The sequence below is a fragment of the Primulina eburnea genome, chromosome 9 (assembly GCF_022965805.1).
Source record: "Primulina eburnea isolate SZY01 chromosome 9, ASM2296580v1, whole genome shotgun sequence".
Classification (NCBI taxonomy): domain Eukaryota; kingdom Viridiplantae; phylum Streptophyta; class Magnoliopsida; order Lamiales; family Gesneriaceae; genus Primulina; species Primulina eburnea.
Genome location: NC_133109.1, coordinates 26,614,525 through 26,635,862, shown reverse-complemented (window position 1 = coordinate 26,635,862; position 21,338 = coordinate 26,614,525). Strand labels below are relative to the sequence as shown.

Genomic DNA, 21,338 nt, shown 5'->3' with positions numbered 1-21,338 from the left:
CGGATATGAAATTTAAAACAATATGGGGAAATGGAAGTACATTTTTCCTTAAATGACGACATGAAACAGATTTCCATGTGCGTGATATTACGCATTTCTGAGAAGTTTACCAATTCAATAACCTTTCTCGGTATACAATTTATTTCCGTTTTTAATTAACAAAATACGTTTACGGAAATGAATTTTTTACTAACGTATGATATGTTTTTATTTAAGCATCGTTCATAAATGTAAATTCATACTAGTTCATCAGAAGAAATTATAAAAACATCCATTTACCAAAATATCAATTAAATGTAAAAATAATTGTTACAGCTTTGTTCTCCAAAACCAACCCCTTCAAAAAACAGCAAAATCCCACAATTCAATTCGATTCAGAGAGACGAGTTTGAGGCAGCAAAGGTCATGCAATGTTTGAGATGCACACAAGTTCAACACTCCGACAAAAGAATTACAGCAAAACTTAATATTACCCCAAAAGTGCCGCATGACGAGGCATAACGTCAACCTCCTCTTAGAAACCGTCTTGCTAAGCTCAATCTTCCGGCATTACCCAAGCACAAGAACCGTGATAATTTCGCATGGTTGTCCACCAATTCTTCAATAACAATAACTTTCTCGTCTTCGATCAACTCGGGAATTGTTTCCATGACCTTTAACACATTGTCTTGGGCATTGCACATCTTCTCATCATCTGCTTCTTTTTGTGTTGCCAATTGTTTGATAAGGTCTTTCATTGTATCTTTGGTGATGGTGGCGAAATTATTTATGGCTTCCTCTATCGCATTGTCGGCATCGTCTACATGTTTCCGTTTTTTACCCTTTGAATTCGCAGCAGATGTCGGTTTCGAGGACGGTGTGACAGATACAGACATTGACTCATCAGCTCCCTCATCAACAGAATACAATTCGTCCAGGCTCATACTTGTATTGTGAGGCACTTCAGGTGTCATTGTAAGAACCTCTTGAACTGCGGCAGTAAAATTTTCAGCTTTGTCTCCAGTAGCCCGATCATTACCGAAGATTTTGCACCAATCATGGTAATAGGTCCACCTTTTGTGTCTCATTGACCGTGCGTTGTTGTCTGCCTACGATTTTAATTACACATAGTACCGACCTTCATCAAATTTCTTGAATAACAAAAGTCAAGCATTTTTCAAACAAAAAAAATAACTTAATTAGTGCATCCCATATGTCGTTTGAAGCTTCAATGGTCTTCTCTGTGTCGTTCCATCCTACTCCACTTTTACTTAGTAATGTCACCAAAGATCCGTACAATTTCTTCCACACATGAACTTTAGAGTTAATATATGGGTTGCCACGTAAGTTTGTCTCTGGGAATGCAACTTTCATTCGATTTTCAAGAAAAGCTAAATATCCTGGCCGAAATCCATTGCCGCTTTTCCAACCTTCTACGGACGCCTCTTTCAGTGCTGGTATCATAAATTCTTCTTTACGTTCACTCCAACTACGTCTTGTCTTATCAGCTTTTTTGGCTTTCCCAACAAAACTCTCGGGAGTTGCTCCACTATACATAATTAGGATGTTGCCACTGCCGATGTCCTATTCCTGGTAGTACTACAACGCACTGGTTAACCATGTAAAATTAGTTTAATTACTTAAAATCACATTTCGTAATAAACAAAAAATAAATAATTGCGTGAACTAAATTCAAACAAAATAACATAAAATGCAAGTTCTGTAGATTTAAAAAATAAATAACATCAAATGCCACAAGTACATGTATGCAAAAGTTCTAACGAAAGAAGTAAAAAAACAAAATGATTTAGGTTAGATTCATCCACATAGACATTGCAAGGTTTTCCCTCCAAGTATCCCAATCATCGACGCTTTCAAGCTAGTGACGAAATCATCTTGCATCTCATTGTCCGGACTGACTACATCATCGTTCACTTCTTCAATTGGATCGTAGACATTTCAGACCTGATGAAGTTATGCAACAACATACACGCCATTATGATTTTGTTTTGTGTTTTTAGTGGATAGAACGAAGGACTTTGAAGTATGACCCATCTTTTTTTCAACAAACCGAATGCTCTTTCGATTATGTTTCGGGTTTGAGAGTGTCTCTAGTTAAATAACTCCTTATAATTCTGTGGCCCATTTGCACGGTTTCCCCAAGCATCCCTATGATAGCATACTCGCCTGTAAGGAGTCAAGAATCCGTCTACATTGGCATATACATTGTAACATAGGTAATAACAGCCTAAAAATAAGAAATTAGTTATTAGGTCAATAACATTATGTAAGCACTAAATTCGTGAGGAAATAATTAACAATGTCTGCAAACAATATTTAAAAAACAAGTCTCATCACTTCCCAGTTAATAATAATAAAAATGAATATCAAAACCTCTTGGAATTTTCAGTGTGTCGTCACGAGTCACTGCATCTTTAAGAACCCTGTCATCTGCTGCAGATCCCTCCCACCCCGTAAGTGCATATATGAACTTCATCTCACGGCCGCAAACCCCAAGAACGTTGACTGCAATAGTACATTTTCTTGTTCTATATCGTGCCTTGTCCATGGTCGGCACATGTACACTTACATAAGTTCCGTCTAATGCACCAAGACATCCCTGTACAATTAACATTAATAACTTCACATCATTTTAACTATAAAAAAAATCACACGTGCGTAGTTAAAATGTTTATTTTGTACAGTTTGTTAAAAATTGTTTGACATTACCTTGAACCATTTCCAAGTTTCGTTGGTGCCAGAATCATCGACAGAAGATGGCTTAACCAGTAGTAAAGGATGTAACATGAGAATTGATTGGAGCACTTGATGGAAATGGGTGTTGATAGTATGGCCACTACGTACATAGTCATGTCCAATAACTCTATTTTTCTTGTGATAAGCCAATACAGACAAAAACATGCTCACCTTATCTTCAATACGGACATATCTAGACTCGACTAGTCTTCCAACATGTGTTAGCAAATAACACAAGCGTACAAATGCATTCCTATTTATTCGCAAGTTCACCACACATTGAACGTCTCCTATGTCAATAATCCTGTGCAAATGGTTCATTTGCACATTTATTCTTTGTGTCATGCTATAGGACATTGTTCTTGTACGCTTGTTGCAACGTCGTTTTGCACGTAACTTCAGTACATGTCGTCTCACGAGTAACATAACCAACAATGATCGACACATGATTTGGTGCAGCAACAAAAAAAGTGTAACATGTCTACGCATAATGGTCAACTATGGAAGATACTTAACAAAGAAATAAAATTCAAAATGTGGTTAACAATGAAATTTGAAAAACACAAAATAATTAAAAATACTGTAAATCAAGGTACTAATTTAGGTTTAACAACAAATTTCTTGTTTAACAATCCGTGGTTAAAAATACGTAAACACGTTCTTCGAATAGTGTTTAAATGGAAATACCAAATGCAGTAGTTTATTGACTACAACAAAATCATCACAATTTTAAAAAATATTTGAATACTTTTCACTTCGACATTGTGTTAAGTAAGAACTTGAAAAATGTTTTTTCTGATGTGGTCTTCAATTGTAATGATGTTACATAAATGAAATCGAGAAAATTTTCGGCAAAGATTAACCTTACAAAACAAAGATACAAGTTTTGCTGCAAACAAATAAACTACAAACACAAAAGAACATAATATTGAATTCAACGATGTCAACCCAAAGAAGGATAACAAACATCATCTTAAGCAGAAAAATAAAAAAATTTCATTTACCGACATAGTGATAACCTCGTCACAATTCTCAATCTTTCGCAGGTGACATCAGCAAAATTTAACCTAGCAAAACTTAATTTCGACAACAACTTATGAAAAAACTGGTTTGAAACAAGTCGTGAAAGACTGTAAAGATTTTTGTAGTGTTGGAAACTAGATTTTGGAGTTTGACAAAACATGAATCAATCGATTAACAAAATATGAATCAACTGATACGCGCAAGCAAATTCGGCAACTGAAATCAGCTGATACAATGATACAAAGTAAACTGATCAGTTGGAAATGATCAGTTAAAACATTCAGCCGAATGCCTTAAAGTCTCTCAACTGAAGATGTCTCAAGAAAGAACAAAGAAGACATAACAGATTACAAGAGCGCCGCACAACAACCAAGACTACTTAAAACAACGCATTCCGGACAAAGCAATTAAGACGCCGAATTACAATAAATGAAGCAAACAATATCGAAGGAATAATCAAGTGGAAACCAACGGATACAAAGATTCAAATTTATCTCAAGATTACCGTTGGAAAAGAAGAGTATAAATATGGAAGAAGAAAAAGAAGAAGTAACGATACACTATTACAAACTTGCTATTACTCTGTCAAAATCTCAGCTCACTCTTACTTGATTTATTCGTAGCAATCAAGGCTACAAGTTGAGCAAACTAGCACTCTGTAATATTTGTTAATTCAATAGTGCTAAGATCAGTTACGCACAGAGATCATTTTGTAATACTAAGAGTTTCAGTTTAGGCAGTGGGTAAGTCCTAACTGAAGTGGGTCTGTACAAGTGTTGTATTGGATCAAAGTCTTTTAGTGGAAATGATGTGAATCTTTGTACGAATGAATAGCAAACACGATTAAAATCGAATCGCGCCCTCAATTCAATATCAAACAAAGAATCGTTGTTGTCCCGATCTTTTGAATCAAGTGTGTGTGTTGTGATATTCACCTCTAAACTATGAAAAGTCTAGCAACAAATAATCACGAGATAAACAATCGAAATTATAACGAACCTTCGAAGAACTAGTCGACGACAATCCGCACAAGCACGATCGACAAACGCCACAAAGTTAAAAACTTTGATAAGTTTGATTTCTGAATAACAAAGCGAAGCTTTGAACGTTTGAGAGAAAAACTCTAAACTTTGATAAAAATCAAAATAATGAAATCTGAATTGTGTGTAAAATTTCGTCCAATATGGTTTACATATCAAAAAGATTACTAGAATCTAGTTACCTCACAAAATAAAACTCTAAAGTAGGAAATTAAAATATTCTCGAAAAAGACGCGCGCTCGGGCGGTAGGAAATTACCGCTCGAGCGCCGAGGGCTCTGGACTATTCGCGCTCGGGCGGTAGATTATTACCGCTCAGGCGCGAGGCTTTCTGTAAGTTTTCTCCACGGGCAGTACATGTCGCGCTCGGGCGGTAATCTTTGGCCGCTTGGGCGCCGATGCTTCTGGCCTCTTCTTCATTTATCACTTGAATAATGTTCTTATGACTTCCAAACTCACTCCCATGCATCGAAAACCCTCCAGCACTTAGCGGTCCTTCCTCTTTGCTCATAAGCCCCTGCAATGCTTCCTTGAATCTCTTCAATCGTCCCCTCGTGATTGGTCCCTCCGGCAACTCTAAAGGGTCCCATGCTTTCCTTGGAGCTTGACCATCCGTGTTTGCATCAGGAAATCCTATCCTTGTGATAGAAGGGGTGACGTAGGAGTAATTGAATTCTCCGAACATCCAGAAACAATCCTTGTGTATTTTATTTCAGTTCTGTATTCTATCTGTCAGTCAGTTACCTTCCGCAACTACCTCAGTTTAACTGATTGATATTGACCAACAAGATTCCGAGAATCAGTTTGTCACCAAACTGAACTCAAAAATTCGAAAAGACCAATATTAATTGAGAGTGTTTATTCAACCCCCCCTTCTAAACACTCTTGACACGTCAATCGATCCTATCAAGTGGTATCAAAGCAGTTGAATCTTGTTCTTGAATACTTCTGATCTATAAATCTGCTAGCATGACTTCATTCAATAAAATTCCTATGTTCTCAAGAGAAGATTTCGATGACTGGAAACTCAGAATGCAGGCTCACTTAGCTGCACAATATGATGACATGTGGTATGTCATAACAGACGGACCCATGAAGATTCTAAAAGCAAATACAGCAATTGCCATAACTGAAGGGGCACCACAGAGAATTCAAAAGCACACAGAAGAGTGGACAACTGAGGACAAAAGAAAAGCCAATCTTGACAATGTGGCCAAAGATACTCTATACAAGACACTGGACAAAGCAACATTTAACAAAATAAAGATGTGCAAAACAGCAAAAGAAATTTGAGAAAAGTTGATTCAGTTATATGAAGGAAATGACCAAACAAAAAAAAATAAACTCTCTGTTGCAGTTCAGAAATTTGACAATATCAAAATGAAGGTTGGAGAATCAATGAATGAGTATGATGAAAGGGTGAGCAGTATTGTAAATGAATTAAATGCACTTGGAAAAATGTATACTAACAAAGAGGTTGCACTAAAAGTGATGAGAGGTCGGTCTTCCAAAGGAATGAGATGTCAAAACTATGGCTATGAGAGAATCTAAAGACTTGAACCAGATCGAACTTCATGAAGTATTTGCTGATTTAAAGGCTTATGAATTTGAATTGCAGAGCAGAGAAGGAGAAACATTTACTCATACAGCTACAACTGCTCTAGCAGCTGTAAAAAATGAATCAACTAGTTCAGTCGAGAAATCTGCCGATCAGTTAAGCAATGATGCTATGTCATTATTCATCAAAAAGTTTGGGAGGTTCATAAGAAAGAACCATGGAAACTTTCAGAAGCAATACCAGATAAACAATTCCAAAGAAGAAATAAATGCTTGCTACAATTGTGGTAAAACATGTCATTATATTGCTGACTGTCCTAAACCTAAAAAGGACGGTCAAGGATCAACTGACAGAAGAAAGAAATCATATGAGCATAAGAGAAGACCCAGAAATGATAAGAAAACCTACAGAAAGAAACATGAGGTTCTATTAGCTGAAGAGAACAAATCCAAATGGGCAGAAACTGATAGTGACGAATCAGAACCAGAAAGCTCATATAGCTCAAGTGATGAAGAGGAAGTCAAATGTCTAATGGCCGATGATACAGAAGCAGAATCTACAAGTCAACAGGTATTTGATTTTAGTTCAACTGATTTTACTCGAGAAGAACTCATTTTAACTTTGCATGAAATGGTAAATGAGTACCAGAAACTTGCATCATCATTTGATGAAATAAAGTCAAAGCAAAATGATCCCATGGACAATAAAACCAAGACTGATGAATCAGTTGATGGGTTGAGTCTAAAAAGGGAAATTGCTGAGTTAAAAGCAGAGAGAAAGAAAGATCAGTCACTGATCCAGAAATTGATCCTTGAAAATTCAAAACAGACTGAACTCATTCAATCTTGGAATAAGTCGTCTACTGCACTGAATGAGATGCATAATTCACAAAAATCAGTTTCTGATAAAACTGGTTTAGGGTTCAATAATCAAGGAGAAATGTTTTCGAATGATACTCAACCAAACCTGACAGTGAACAAACGGAAGTACATTCACTTTGTCAAATCAGCAGTGGTACAAGAACAAATTGAGCCCATTAAACTGATTGAACAACCTACTGAAAAGTTGAACAAGGCTAGAAGATATGGGATTGGCTATAGCCAAAAGCTTTCAACTGATTCACAAAGCGGGTCATCAAAAAGATTTCACAAAAACTATTCGAATGGCTATGTCAATTACTATAACTGCAAGCCAGTTCAAAAGAGATACAGATTGAACAATCATTTGAATAAGACTAAAACACATACTGTATCATCTGTACACTACTCACCAAGCACACAAAAGCCGAGAAAAACCATTTGGAATACAGCTACTGGAAAGTCAGTTAGACTAATCCAAGTATGGGTTCCAAAGGGACTAATAAGTTTTGGACTCAAATAGATATGGGTACCAAATCATATTATGTGTGTGCTTGCAGGTAACATGTACAGATAAAAATTCAATATGGTATTTGGACAGCGGTTGCTCACGATATATGACAGGAGATGCAAGTATGCTATCTCAACTGACCAAATATAGTGGTCCAAACATCAGTTTCGGAGATAATTCCAAAGGAAAATGGCGTTGGAGAAGCTGAAGGGTCTCAAGTCAATCAAAGCGTCTTTCACATTTACAAAAGACTTTAAGTTATCAGTTGTTCATTGTCAACTGACACAAGTTTGAATTCTATTAATAGTTGTTTAAATAGTCCCAGTTCATGATCAACTTATGACAGTTAGTCTCTCATCAGTTCATTTGTTTACATATCACAACTGATGAAATATATCATTTGCAGAAAAACAGAGTTAAAACCAGATAAATATTTCATTACTTATAAATGTTGGTCTGGATTACATTATCATACTTCTTCTCCACAACAATTATCCAAAATTTCAGCCAAACAGATAGAGAAGAATGAGCAGTCATGAGAAAGCTGTGAGAATGAGCTATGCACCTCAGGATCTTCAATTCTTTGCGGAGCATCAGCTGATACATGTGACCGTCCTTGAAGACGTCCACCCACACAGCAATATTCAAGTGCTTTCGCACTTGATTCAGTTCTGCCACCAATTCAGGAGTGGTGGCCTCCCCAGAGTTGTATAAGAGCTCAAGCTCCTGCAATCGCTCCCAGTAATGCAGACTTTCATAGAAGACTTCGTCTTCTAACTCAGCCTTCCTGGCCTCCACAGAAAAGGGAGAAAGACTTGAGTCACCCGTATCAGACATTTTTTATCTTGAATATTTTAGATGATATGTCTAAAACTAATTGAGCCATTTCTATTTATAGCAGAATATCAAGAAAGCCGAAGAGTCGTCAACGTTTCAGCAAAACCAATAACCTCTCCGACTCTTAAAATTATTTTGTAGCACTACTTTAATTATTATATGCACCAATCTAGGGGGAATGTCAGTTTTTAAAGAACTTAACTGAGAAGACAATCGTTTGTGAATTCTCAACTGACTTGAATCAGTTTCCCAACTGATCGTTCAGTTTGAAAATTTTACAAATCTTCTCACATAAGTTAACCAATTAAAAACTTATTATATTCCAAATCAAATGACGTGACTAAATTTTTATGACGTGGCATATTTTAAAACCGCTCATTATTATATACACATGATTACAGCACACGTGCACACATTTTTATTCAAAATTTTTCCCGGGCTGACACGTGTCCATAATTTGAACAGTCACGAACAAAAGCATTTTGCCCGCTTCACTTCAGTTCTATTCTTCACAATTACAATCAGTTTCTAAGAGAATACAAATTTCAGAACTTATTCTCTTCAATTTGCAGATCACTACACTTTCCGAAATGGCAAACCAGATCCCAGCCCATATTTTGAATGCGATGGTCATCGATTTTAACTCGGTTCTATCGATTCAAGAAGCAGACGTTAAGAATGTATTTCTAAAGCTTGAGTCGGCAGGTCTCAAGATGTTCTTAGGACAATCTTCTCAGAAGATATACCTCAAGGAAGTCAATGAATTCTATCGGAAGGGATTTATCACTGCTAATGACACTATCTCTGTGACTATCAATGATCAGTTGCTACTCCTTTCTGAAGAAGTTTTCGGAGAAATCTTCTCTTTGCCAACTGATGGTTATGTCAGCTTTTCTGAAGTAAAAACTTAGGACATTGAAGAAATGCAGTCTCGATTATCTGCTGATGGACGGAAAATCAAGGTTTCCGATCCAAAGAAGGAACTGAAACCAGAAATTCAGTTGTTAGCTGATATCGTGGCAAAGGGAATATTAGCAAAACCCGGTTCTTATGCTGCTCTTACACTCGAAAAATTCCAGGTAATGACCATAATCATGGGTGAAAAGAAAGCAAATTGGAGATATATTCTTTTTAACATCTTGAAGAATATGCTCAAGTCATCCAAACAGTCATGTGGCTTTGCCATCCAAATCAGTTATCTGTTAAAACTGAAGGGTTTGGTAGCTGAAAATGTTGAAACATTATCAAAATTCAAGATCTTTACTGCCAAAAACACCTTGCCATCAAAAACCAAACTAGAGGTTGAGCCATCACCAGTCAAGAAGGCCAAAACATCAAAAAGGAAACTGATTCTCAGTAAATCAGATTCAGAGAAAACTCCTTCCCCTAAGCTTGTCAAGAGACCAAGGACTCAAAGAACCAAACCAATAACAACAGTAGAAGTCATTCCACCTGAGAAAATTATTCAATCAGCTGCTCAACAGCCCATTCAGGCTATCCCTTTGCAAGTAGTCTCACCTGATGATTCAGTTACCAAAGCAAAGAAACCAGCTAAGGTAAGAGCTCTCTTGATTTTTGTAAATCGCCCTACCATCTTGCCTAGAGCCAGATCTAAAGGTGTAATATTAAGGGAACCAGTGCACTCAACACATTCTGGAATGGATCTTCCTCACATTCTCTCAACTGACAAAGGAAAAGGCAAGCTGGTTGAAGAACCCCGGCCATCCAATGTCATTCAAACACACATTGACCTAGTTTGGGAACAGGTCAATGCATTTGCCACATCACAATTAAAATCTTTTGATTGTTGGAAAAGCTTCAGAACAGAAATCTTTGCCAAAGAACTGAAGCATAGATCTCAACTAAAAAAGTTCATCAAGCTAGAAGCGATTGTGATGAAAGTAGTCAAAGCTGCTACAATTCCACAGGCATTAGAAAGGCAGAAATATTTCTTTGATCACATTCGCGTAAAAAAGCTAACAAGAATGGTAGCAAAGCTGAAGTCCAACTACAATCCCACAAGTCCAACTGCATACAATGATAGAGCTGTGTTCACTCAACTGGACACAGATCTTAGTAGTCTGCAGAGTGAAATCAGATTTTGGGAAGAAGATCAGGAACTAGTTCTTCATAACAAACCCCCCAACTCAAATACTGAAAAAGATTTATCCTCCTCTCCACAAAAAGAAACATCTTCACAACAGGCAACTGAAAAGCCAGTTCAGGAAATACCTCAATCCTCTCAGACATAACATCAGCTATATTCTGAAGCAGAACTATCCTTGGCAAACATTGATGAAATCATTCAAGCTGTTACCTTGGAAGCTCAGCTAGAGGAAAAACAGTATGACTCAGTTACCCATTCAGCTGAACAACCAGAGCAAGACATTAAGATATCATCTGAAGCACCAGCTGAGTCACTTATTGCTGAAAAAATTATATCTGCTCAAACTGAAGTGCCAAACCAAACTTCAGAAAAAGAAATAACTGAATCGGAAAAAGCTCAAACTGAAGCACCAGTTCAGCCAGAAAGTTCTGCTGAACAAGATATTCAAACTGATGAACAAGCAAAACCCTCAGAACAAGAAACTGCTGAACATGTAGAAGGTCAGTTGCTCACTGAATAAAAGGAGCAAGAACAAAGTTCAGTTAATTCTCCACAGGAGGCCCCTATGTATGAACCTTCCATCTCCATCATTCAGCCAGACAGTCCATTTCTTGATCAAAACCAACGTTCATCATCTCAAATTCAAGAAAACATTCCTATGGCTGGAACAATGGAAACTAATCAAGCATTAGTTCTTTTTGGACAAACATCGAAGCATTCAGAAACGCCCAATCAGCGACCTCCAATTCAATCCACAGAAATGGATGTTGTTCTTGAAGAAATCCAGAACATACAGTACAATATGCAGCATATGCTCGCTGAAATCAAGAAAATTCAATTAGAACAACTGTCTCATACTGTCAATTAGATTCTTCGACTGAATTTGACTCGGCAAAACTAAACGCTCTTCAAACCAACATGGACTCTCTTAGCAGAACTGTGCATGAAATAAAGAAGGGGCTAGTTAACTCACTCTTTACAACTCATGATGTAATCAGTCAGAAAGTTGAGCGACTGGAAACCTCTGTTTCAAATCAAATAGAATTGCTACAGACCTCCCTCACAACTGTTGCCACAAGTATCTCATCAGATGTAAAACTGCTTTCCATTGACGTTCGAAGGTTATCAGATAAAATGGAGTTGTTTGACAAAAAGGGGGAAGAACAGCAGCTGAAGAAGAATTAATCAGATTATTAGAACCAACTGATATTATATTCTCAGATTTTATGTTATCTACAAGGAATCCAGTTATTTTATGATTCAGTTGCGTAATCTATTATCTACAAAGAGCTCAGTTCACTTGGTTTTGTCAAATACCATAAAGGGGAAAATTGTTGGAAACTAGATTCTGGAGTTTGAAAAAACATGAATCAATCGATTAACAAAATATGAATCAACTGATACGCGCAAGCAAATTCGGCAATTGAAATCAGCTGATACAATGACACAAAGTAAACTGATCAGTTGGAACTGATAAGTTAAAACATTCAGCCGAATGCCTTAAAGTCTCTCAACTGAAGATGTCTCGAGAAAGAACAAAGAAGACATAACAGATTACAAGAGCGCCGCACAACAACCAAGACTACTTAAAACAACGCATTCCGGACAAAGCAATTAAGACGCCGAATTACAATAAATGAAGCAAACAATATCGAAGGAATAATCAAGTGGAAACCAATGGATACAAAGATTCAACTTTATCTCAAGATTACAGTTGGAAAAGAAGAGTATAAATATGGCAGAAGAAAAAGAAGAAGTAACGATACACTATTACAAACTTGCTATTACTCTGTCAAAATATCAGCTCACTCTTACTTGATTTATTCGTAGCAATCAAGGCTACAAGTTGAGCAAACTAGCACTCTGTAATATTTGTTAATTCAATAGTGCTAAGATCAGTTACGCACAGAGATCATTTTGTAATACTAAGAGTTTCAGTTTAGGCAGTGGGTAAGTCCTAACTGAAGTGGGTCTGTACAAGTATTGTATTGGATCAAAGTCTTTTAGTGGAAATCCTATCCTTGTGATAGAAGGGGTGACGTAGGAGTAATTGAATTCTCCGAACATCCAGAAACAATCCTTGTGTATTTTATTTCAGTTCTGTATTCTATCTGTCAGTCAGTTACCTTCCGCAACTACCTCAGTTTAACTGATTGATATTGACCAACAAGATTCCGAGAATCATTTTGTCACCAAACTGAACTCAAAAATTCGAAAAGACCAATATTAATTGAGAGTGTTTATTCAACCCCCCTTCTAAACACTCTTGACACGTCAATCGATCCTATCATGTAGATTTCGGCGCAGACAACAAAAACCTAAGCCATCGCCTCTCTTCGTACGTTGGTGTTAAGATGGAGGAAGAATTATTGTTGGGCTTCTTGAGGGTAATTTAGGAAAACACTGCTTTGATAGATACAAGGACTAATATATTGGGCTGATGCATGTGTTTTTAACCTATTTAGTACAACATAGTCCATTGGGCACGACATTGGATGAGTTTAATAAAAAAATATACCAAACAGTGGATTACCATGAAATATTCAACACAATCCTACTCAATCCCAGCTACCAAACGCTGCGTAAGAGTATGTCTCTTGTGAGATGATCTCACGGATATTTATCTGTGAGACATGTCAACCCTACAGTTATTCACAATAAAAAGTAATACTCTTAGCATAAAAAGTAATACTTTTTCATGGATGAACCAAATAAAATATCTGTCTCACAAAATAATACTAATGAGACCGTCTCAAACAAGTTTTTGTCTTTAATTAATTGATTGATTTAGAATATTTAACATTTGTTTCAAATGTTCATAAAATTCATCTAGAGTATTTTTTTAAAGTTTAATTCTACACTACAATGGTGTATTGTCCTCACTGCTGATCCAAAGAGTCACATTCATATAATAATAATAATAATAATAATAATAATAATAATAATATATGTGCCTCATTATGGATCATTGGATTGCCCCACTAGCCATTTACTTATTGTGAGATATGTGAATGCTTCAACATCTTTTCCAAAACTACCATTCAAATTAAAAAAAATTCACTATCTTTAAGGAAAAAAATATAAAACAAAGATTGCAATAATTGACGCACAAAAAAAAAACTATCTTTAAAATCCTTAATTAATAAAGAATAGAAACACCAAATAAACTTGCAAAGTCTAATTTTTTAATTATAAAAAAAAACCATTATTCTGAATTTTTAAAATAATTGCGAAAAGTGAATTATTTTCTAAATTCTTATTGCAAAGTCTAATTTATTAATTTAATGAAATGTTGGTATCTTTATATAAATAAAAAAGTCTTTAAAATAAAATAATAATATTATGATGAGTGCTAGTTGGAATGCGATGAAATTGATAAAAGTTCGGCCAACCAAACAAATTTGGCACACTCAGCATCTCTTTACTGCAGATACCCCTCTTCATTATCTTCTTCTTGTTCTTCTCATGTGCTGATTCTACCATTTTCACAGCCGAAATTGGAGCTGGCTGCATGGCTGCTTCTGCTTCTCTTTGTTTCCCGGCCTACAGCAACCGAGGTGGGCTTGCGGGATTCAGCAGTGGCCGCCGTGTGTCGACTCAGATGACGCCTCGGGGACTCACAGTTCGTTCGGATTTGGAGTCGAATGTCTCTGACATGAGTGTAAATGGTAATTTTGCTAACAACTTGATTGATAGGCGTGGTTCCTGTCTTTCTTTTTTGTTGTTTTACCTGCGTGTTTCTTGAGTTCTTGAGTTTTTAATCCGAAAGTCGGATGAACTTTTATTGATTTAATCGATATAATTTGCTTGATATTTCGAATTGTTACGTTCTGCGGCTTTGTCAGGGTGTTTACTGGGATTGTAACTGAGGGGCCAGGGAGACGGATTGAATGTTTTTTTTGTTTTTTCCCATTTGAGCTTAGTGCCCCCCTCGCCCATGACTACTATGATAGTTCATCAGAGATCATTTAGTTTTCAAACTGAAAAGGGGTCTTTTTGTTTGGTTTGCTTGAAATCCGTTGTGGGTTTTTCAATATAAATGAATTATCTGCGTTGCAGCCCCAAAGGGTTTGTTTCCACCGGAACCAGAACACTATCGTGGACCCAAGCTGAAGGTGGCCATCATTGGAGCTGGGCTCGCAGGCATGTCCACGGCAGTCGAGCTTCTGGATCAAGGCCACGAGGTAACTAGTGCTTTCGTTCTTGACATCCAGAGTATTATAACTATGATTTATTTACCAAATAACCGATGCATTGGTTCTGTCTTTCCTGAAATGATATTGATTGGCAGGTCTGAATTGTAAATTTATTTTCTTTATTCATCTATTTCTGGTGAGGATGAGTCCTTTTTATCGTTCAGCATGTGAAAATGTATGATGTCCATCGCTTTGGTGCTTGCAGGTTGATATCTATGAATCGAGGTCATTCATTGGTGGAAAAGTAGGTTCCTTCGTTGACAGGAAGGGAAATCACATTGAGATGGGGCTGCATGTTTTTTTTGGTTGCTATAATAATCTCTTTCGCTTGATGAAAAAGGTAGAAATTTTTTTATTAAAAATTCAGATTATAATTGGTATATGTCAGCATCTAGAGAAAATTTTCCTAATATCAGTATAGTTTAATAAGTCAATTTCACTGTTTTTTCTCATGAATTGCTGAGATATGGCATGATGCTTTATGAATTCGGCTGATTATGGAATGTAAATTATGTCTAATTATTTTCTGCACTCTACCAAATCCAGGTGGGCGCTGATAAAAATCTCCTTGTGAAGGAGCATTCTCACACTTTTGTTAACAAAGGGGGTGAAATTGGCGGTATGATGAATACTTGATTTGAAAGTTCTCTAAAGAATGTCTGCTAATTGCTTTTGGCAGAGCGCTTGAACAAAAATTTTGTTTGTGAAGAGTTGATTTAATCAACAGTGAATACCTATTGACGTCTATATTTAATTCCAGAACTTGATTTTCGTTTTCCGGTCGGAGCACCACTACATGGAATCCGTGCATTTCTGACAACAAATCAGCTCAAGGTACTTATAATTTTACTCTTTATTTACTTATGCACGCTGCTAAGTTATTATTTCTTTATTTTTGATTGATGCGGGATACAAGAACCAGAGCGATTCAACTTCTGTTTCACCCTTCAAGCATGCTGATTTCATCAATGAAGTGATTTTTCGAACTGCAGTTTGATTGTCTTGCAACCTGAGAAAGACTGAAAGAAAATGCAGTCCTCGGTCTTGGTCATAATGTTATACTTGCAGTGACTTGAATTAATTCTTTTTATTTGAATGGGCAATTTATTTCTTTTTCATTTTGGATTATTCTTTTGTATCCCTTGTTCAAGGCGAAAGCCTTTACTAGCTATAGCATGTTTTTTGGGTTTTATCACGACATAGTTATGAGTGCATGCAGCCACAACTCTTTTCTGATTCACTTCGTCAATTTGTTTGAGCTTTTGAGATTGTGATGATGTCAACTTTCAATAAAATTATAAATTTGCATTAGCTAGTATGTGAATAAAGTATGGACCTTCCACCACCGCTGCAACTATTTGAAACCTTGGACAGGGATTTTGGAGAAAGCTAACATCCTCTCTTATCATTGTCCGCAGTGAATCTATTTTTGCAGTGAAAAATTGAAATGCTTATTCTTGTGCTATGAAAGAATATATTGCGGCTAAGTCCATAATCTCACCCCATTTTTTGTTTTCATAGAATCATAATCTTTGTAATAAATTTGTTTTCGACATTATAACATATTTTCAAGATTTAGTTTGTTCGCGTGATGTAGAAGAAATGAAAGTTGAGCACTATCTCTCTATTATAGTTGTCTTTTTTGATGTTTAAACCGTCTAGAAGATTAATATTTAAAAGAATTAGATTTTCTGAATGCATTCTCCTTTGTTGTTTGCAGACTTATGATAAAGCAAGAAACGCTGTGGCTCTTGCTCTTAGTCCCGTTGTGAGGGCCCTTGTTGATCCCAATGGAGCAATGAATGACATACGTAACCTGGATAATGTTTGTGTTCTCTCTCATATTTTCTTTCTTCCGTTCCAGTTTATCACTGAATCTAAATTGGTAGCGGAGCCGAGTGGACAGATAAAATGTTTTGGAGATCATGGTACTTTTAGTACCACCTAAAAATGGAATGCCTTTACCTGTACTTGTAGCAAACCCCGTATCTTCATACTCTTATTTCCACGATATTGAACAAATCTTATGAAATTTCTCCTAGATCCAATTCAAAGACATCCTGTCTTTTCAACCGGATCCACTTCCTTCTATCATGCTTTTTATCTCAATTCTCAACAATCAGCCCACTTCTAAGATTGGCTAACTAAAGTGACTTTAAGACCTTGAGCGGATTCTCTCTTAGAATAATCGGTTGCTTGTTGAGTATGAAAACACCTTGCAACCAGCTAAGTGTGCTAGTTTGTGATGTACTTTAATGAGGAAAATGACCTGTGCTTTATGTAAAGATGTTTTCTTGTGTTAGTAACATTTTCTGTATTTGCAACAGATAAGCTTCTCTGATTGGTTCTTGTCCAAAGGAGGGACACGCATGAGTATCCAGAGGATGTGGGATCCTGTTGCTTATGCTTTGGGTTTCATCGACTGTGATAATATTAGTGCTCGTTGTATGCTGACTATATTCTCCCTTTTTGCTACTAAGACCGAGGCTTCCCTACTACGCATGCTTAAAGGTTCCCCAGACGTTTATTTGAGTGGCCCCATCAAAAAGTATATCATGGACAAGGGAGGAAGGTATGACAAAATTATGGGATGAACTGTACTTGACAATATGTTTATATTTCACTTGACATGGAAATTAATTTATATTTCTCTTTTATCTTTGCTAGCACAGGTTCCATCTAAGATGGGGGTGCAGGGAAGTTCTTTATGATAGTTTGCCTGATGGAGGTGTCTATGTAACAGGCCTTGCTGTGTCTAAGGTACTTGTCCCAACTACTTTCTCTGTGACGATTCTTGTCTTGCCGTGATGAAAATTGGCCGCAAGCTCAGCCTATTTGCTTATGCAATATTGGATCTACTCTTATATTTGGGGCTTGGTATCCTCCATTTGTGATGTTAATGTCTTTGAAGGCTACGGATGTGTTCGTTCACCTTTAATATCAAAGCATTTTCCAACCACAGCCTCTTGCGTTGTTTCCTCCTACAAAATTTTCCTCAGTGTCTATTCAGAGTCTTTTCTTTTGTCAAAATACATCAAGTTTGAGGGAGTTTTTTGTTCACTGTTGATCGCCCACCACTTACATTAGATAGAAATATAACTTAATAATTGTCTGGTGAACTGAAAAGATAGAAATAAAGTGATTCATGGATTAAATCTTTGTGGGTTTGTGGTGCATACGCCTAAGAAGTGTTTGAATTTTTTTCACCTTTTAATTATAAAATATTTGAAGTACAAGATCATACTTTCGTGCATTTGGAACTCTGAAATCAATATCATGGTTGTTGTAAGGAACTATTACTCGGTGATTCTATGTATATTTCTTTTCAAATTTATATTTGTTTGTTAATGTGATAATAGCAGATCAGCATGCAGTCATGAGAACTAATGATGAGTGCTATTTTTCAGGCTACTCAAAAGAAAATTGTAAAAGCTGATGCTTATGTTGCAGGTTTGTGACTTAAAATTACCTGCACATTTTCTCCTTCCCTCCCAAATGATTGACTCAAAGTTCTGCATATATGTGATTGTAGCTTGTGATGTCCCTGGAATTAAAAGATTAGTTCCTCGGAATTGGAGGGAATGGGAATTCTTTGATAATATCTTTAAACTGGTTGGAGTGCCTGTCGTCACAGTTCAGCTTCGATATAATGGATGGGTTACAGAGTTGAGGGACTTGGAACGTGCAAGGTTAGCAGGCACTATCTTAGCATAGGGAGTTTTGCTCCAATCTTTTAACTCAGGAAACTCTGCTCGAGTATCGAATTACAGTCACTCTATGATGGACAGGCAACTAAGGCAAGCAGCAGGATTGGACAATCTCCTTTACACTCCAGATGCAGACTTCTCTTGCTTTGCAGACCTTGCACTCACATCTCCTGAAGATTATTATCTTGAGGGCCAAGGATCGTTGCTCCAGTGAGAAATTTTTCTGTTGTTTGCATTTGTTATTTTTCACCTTTCGTCCATTAAGGATATGTCGTTTAGTGAATGACCTTTCACTTACGAGGTGGAAAACAAGCATAAAATGTATGATTCTCTATTTTGTTTCTATCTGAACATTCATGTTTTGTGGTCTTTCACAGATGTGTGCTCACACCTGGGGATCCTTACATGCCCCTGCTAAATGATGAAATTATAAGAAGGGTTTCAAAGCAGGTTAGTTTTGCTTCTGCATACCTTGGCTCTTCCAGAAAACTCTTGCGGTATCCATTTTGAAAAATTGAAGCGACAATTTCAGCAACCAGAGATCTTGATTAAAGTTGATACGCACTAAAGAAATAGAAAATGTCATCACTACCTGCCTAGAAATTAAAATAAGACCAGGAAGATGTTCTTATCTTAACATTCCTAGTGTAAAACTCCTGATATTGAACCAATTGCGTGATAAAAATATTCTCTGAGATTGTATTAATCTGTATCTGTTGACGATCATTTACAATCTGTAGAAAAGGCTTGCGAAAAAGCAGCTAGCAAATGAACTAGCTATAATAGACACTTGTATCGTCGTAGAGAGGAGAACAAAAGGCAATGTATTGTTGGAAGGACATTGAGTGAACAAAAAGCAATGAAATTATTATTCGAAGCATCAGTTGCTAATGAATACATCCGATAAATCCATCTGGCAAAATTTTCATGCATGTCTTGTCCCATTGTTATTGACATTTTATCTTGTTTTCATATTACTGACGATTCTGGTATCAGGTTTTGTCTCTTTTTCCATCTTCCCAAGGTCTCGAAGTCACGTGGTCATCAGTAGTCAAAATTGGACAGTCTTTATATCGTGAAGGACCCGGTAAAGATCCATTCAGGCCTGACCAGAAGACTCCAGTAAAAAACTTCTTCCTCGCTGGCTCCTTCACAAAACAGGTGTTACTTGCATTTGAGATGATCCCAAATTCTAGTGATTATGCTTTAATCTGAATGTACGAATTGACAGAATTATAGCGTGTTTGGTGTGGCTGATAAGACGGTAATTTTATTGATTAGCACATACTCAATCCACAAAACATGCACAATATAATTAATCATACTACATAAATCACTTATAATTATCTATTTTTTATCATTCATATTACACACACACATTTGATTATCTTATACTATGAATCAAATGGTGAGATGTTTTACTCCTCCTATCATCCTTATCAATTTACCGTATCTGAACCGTAGTGTTTAGACTACTTAACTGGTTTCATTGCCTTTTCGTAATGTAATTTTAATGGTTATGTTTGTCAAGATATCTAAAAATCATTTCATTTCGAAAAAATATATCTTTACCAGGATTACATAGACAGCATGGAAGGAGCCACCTTGTCTGGCAGACAAGCTTCTGCTTATATATGCGGTGCCGGGGAAGAGTTGACAGCATTACGAAAGGCTATTGCCGTCGTCGAAATGGAAAAGGCTGGAGCTGCTACTATTACATCTGATGAGTTGACCCTTGCATAATTTTCATATGATATTGATTCATGCAAGTACGGGAAAAAGAACAGGAAAACTGATTTAAGTTCAGAGGAGCTAATACGAGGGATTATTATAATTGTAGTTTTTTTGTAATTCATGGTGTAAATTGATTCATTAGATGTTTACTTTCATTTAAATAAATATAATAATAATAAAGTTGTGAAAGGGCACATTTTTTTAATTAAATGATAAATATGAACAAAAGGAGGAGCCAAAATCACCTTGTACCAAATAATTGTTTGGAAAATTGGTCAAATTTTAATATTTATTCTTAAATTGTTTATTTATATGGTAATTATAATTATTGGATTGTAAAATGTGTCTTTATCTAAATTCTATATTAAATAGACTACTTTGACGTGAATCAATTTTCATTTTTGAGTTAAAAGATAAAATTATGTTACTATATACAACTGTATACGCATGTATGAAGCACTTTCTCCAAATTTAAAATATATTTTATTGAATTAAAATTTTCATTTGATGTATTATTTATATCCACTTGTAAAATTTGTCATTCAAAGTTATGTTTGGTTTAAATGATAGGATTATAGAATGATTAACACATAAATGATAAAAAGAATGATTGAAGTAGATAATGATAGAATAATATTATGTTTGGTATGATTATTAAGAATGAGATAAATAATAATTTTTTGATGAATTGACGAAATTGCTCTTCCACTTTTACGGCGGTGGTGGTCGGCCAGCCAACGAAATATCAAGAAAGGTGAGGTTCTGTAATAAGAAAATCCCCACAAAGTAGTGATGCCAACCAATTGCTAGCACTTACAAAATCTATATCTATATCTATCTATCTATCTATATATATATATATATATATATATATATATATATATATATATATATATATATATATATATATATATAAGCAAAGTTTTTGCCAAAAATAGTAATTTCCCGTCAAAATGTCATTACTAAAAAAGGAAAGATTTATAATGAATATTGATATGTGTGTACTGCAATAAATAATCACTTCAATTATTGT

At 36.0% G+C, this 21,338-nt stretch overlaps 2 protein-coding genes across 2 annotated transcripts; one reads left to right on the top strand and one right to left on the bottom strand.

The window, feature by feature from the left end:
• Positions 1–2,090: 2,090 nt before the first annotated feature.
• LOC140840837 (uncharacterized) lies at positions 2,091–8,561 on the bottom strand. Its single transcript, XM_073208002.1, has 4 exons — positions 8,359–8,561; positions 2,710–3,040; positions 2,374–2,599; positions 2,091–2,227 (listed from the first exon to the last, which is right to left on the bottom strand). The coding sequence occupies exons 1-4, from the start codon at positions 8,559–8,561 to the stop codon at positions 2,091–2,093; spliced, it is 897 nt and encodes a 298-aa protein (XP_073064103.1).
• Positions 8,562–14,052: 5,491 nt separating this feature from the next.
• LOC140841404 (zeta-carotene desaturase, chloroplastic/chromoplastic) lies at positions 14,053–20,515 on the top strand. Its single transcript, XM_073208796.1, has 14 exons — positions 14,053–14,336; positions 14,728–14,852; positions 15,070–15,204; positions 15,411–15,483; positions 15,625–15,698; positions 16,585–16,689; positions 17,192–17,436; positions 17,537–17,624; positions 18,272–18,314; positions 18,397–18,553; positions 18,653–18,781; positions 18,949–19,021; positions 19,568–19,732; positions 20,147–20,515. The coding sequence occupies exons 1-14, from the start codon at positions 14,180–14,182 to the stop codon at positions 20,312–20,314; spliced, it is 1,737 nt and encodes a 578-aa protein (XP_073064897.1). The 5' UTR covers positions 14,053–14,179; the 3' UTR covers positions 20,315–20,515.
• The last annotated feature ends 823 nt before the right edge of the window (positions 20,516–21,338 follow it).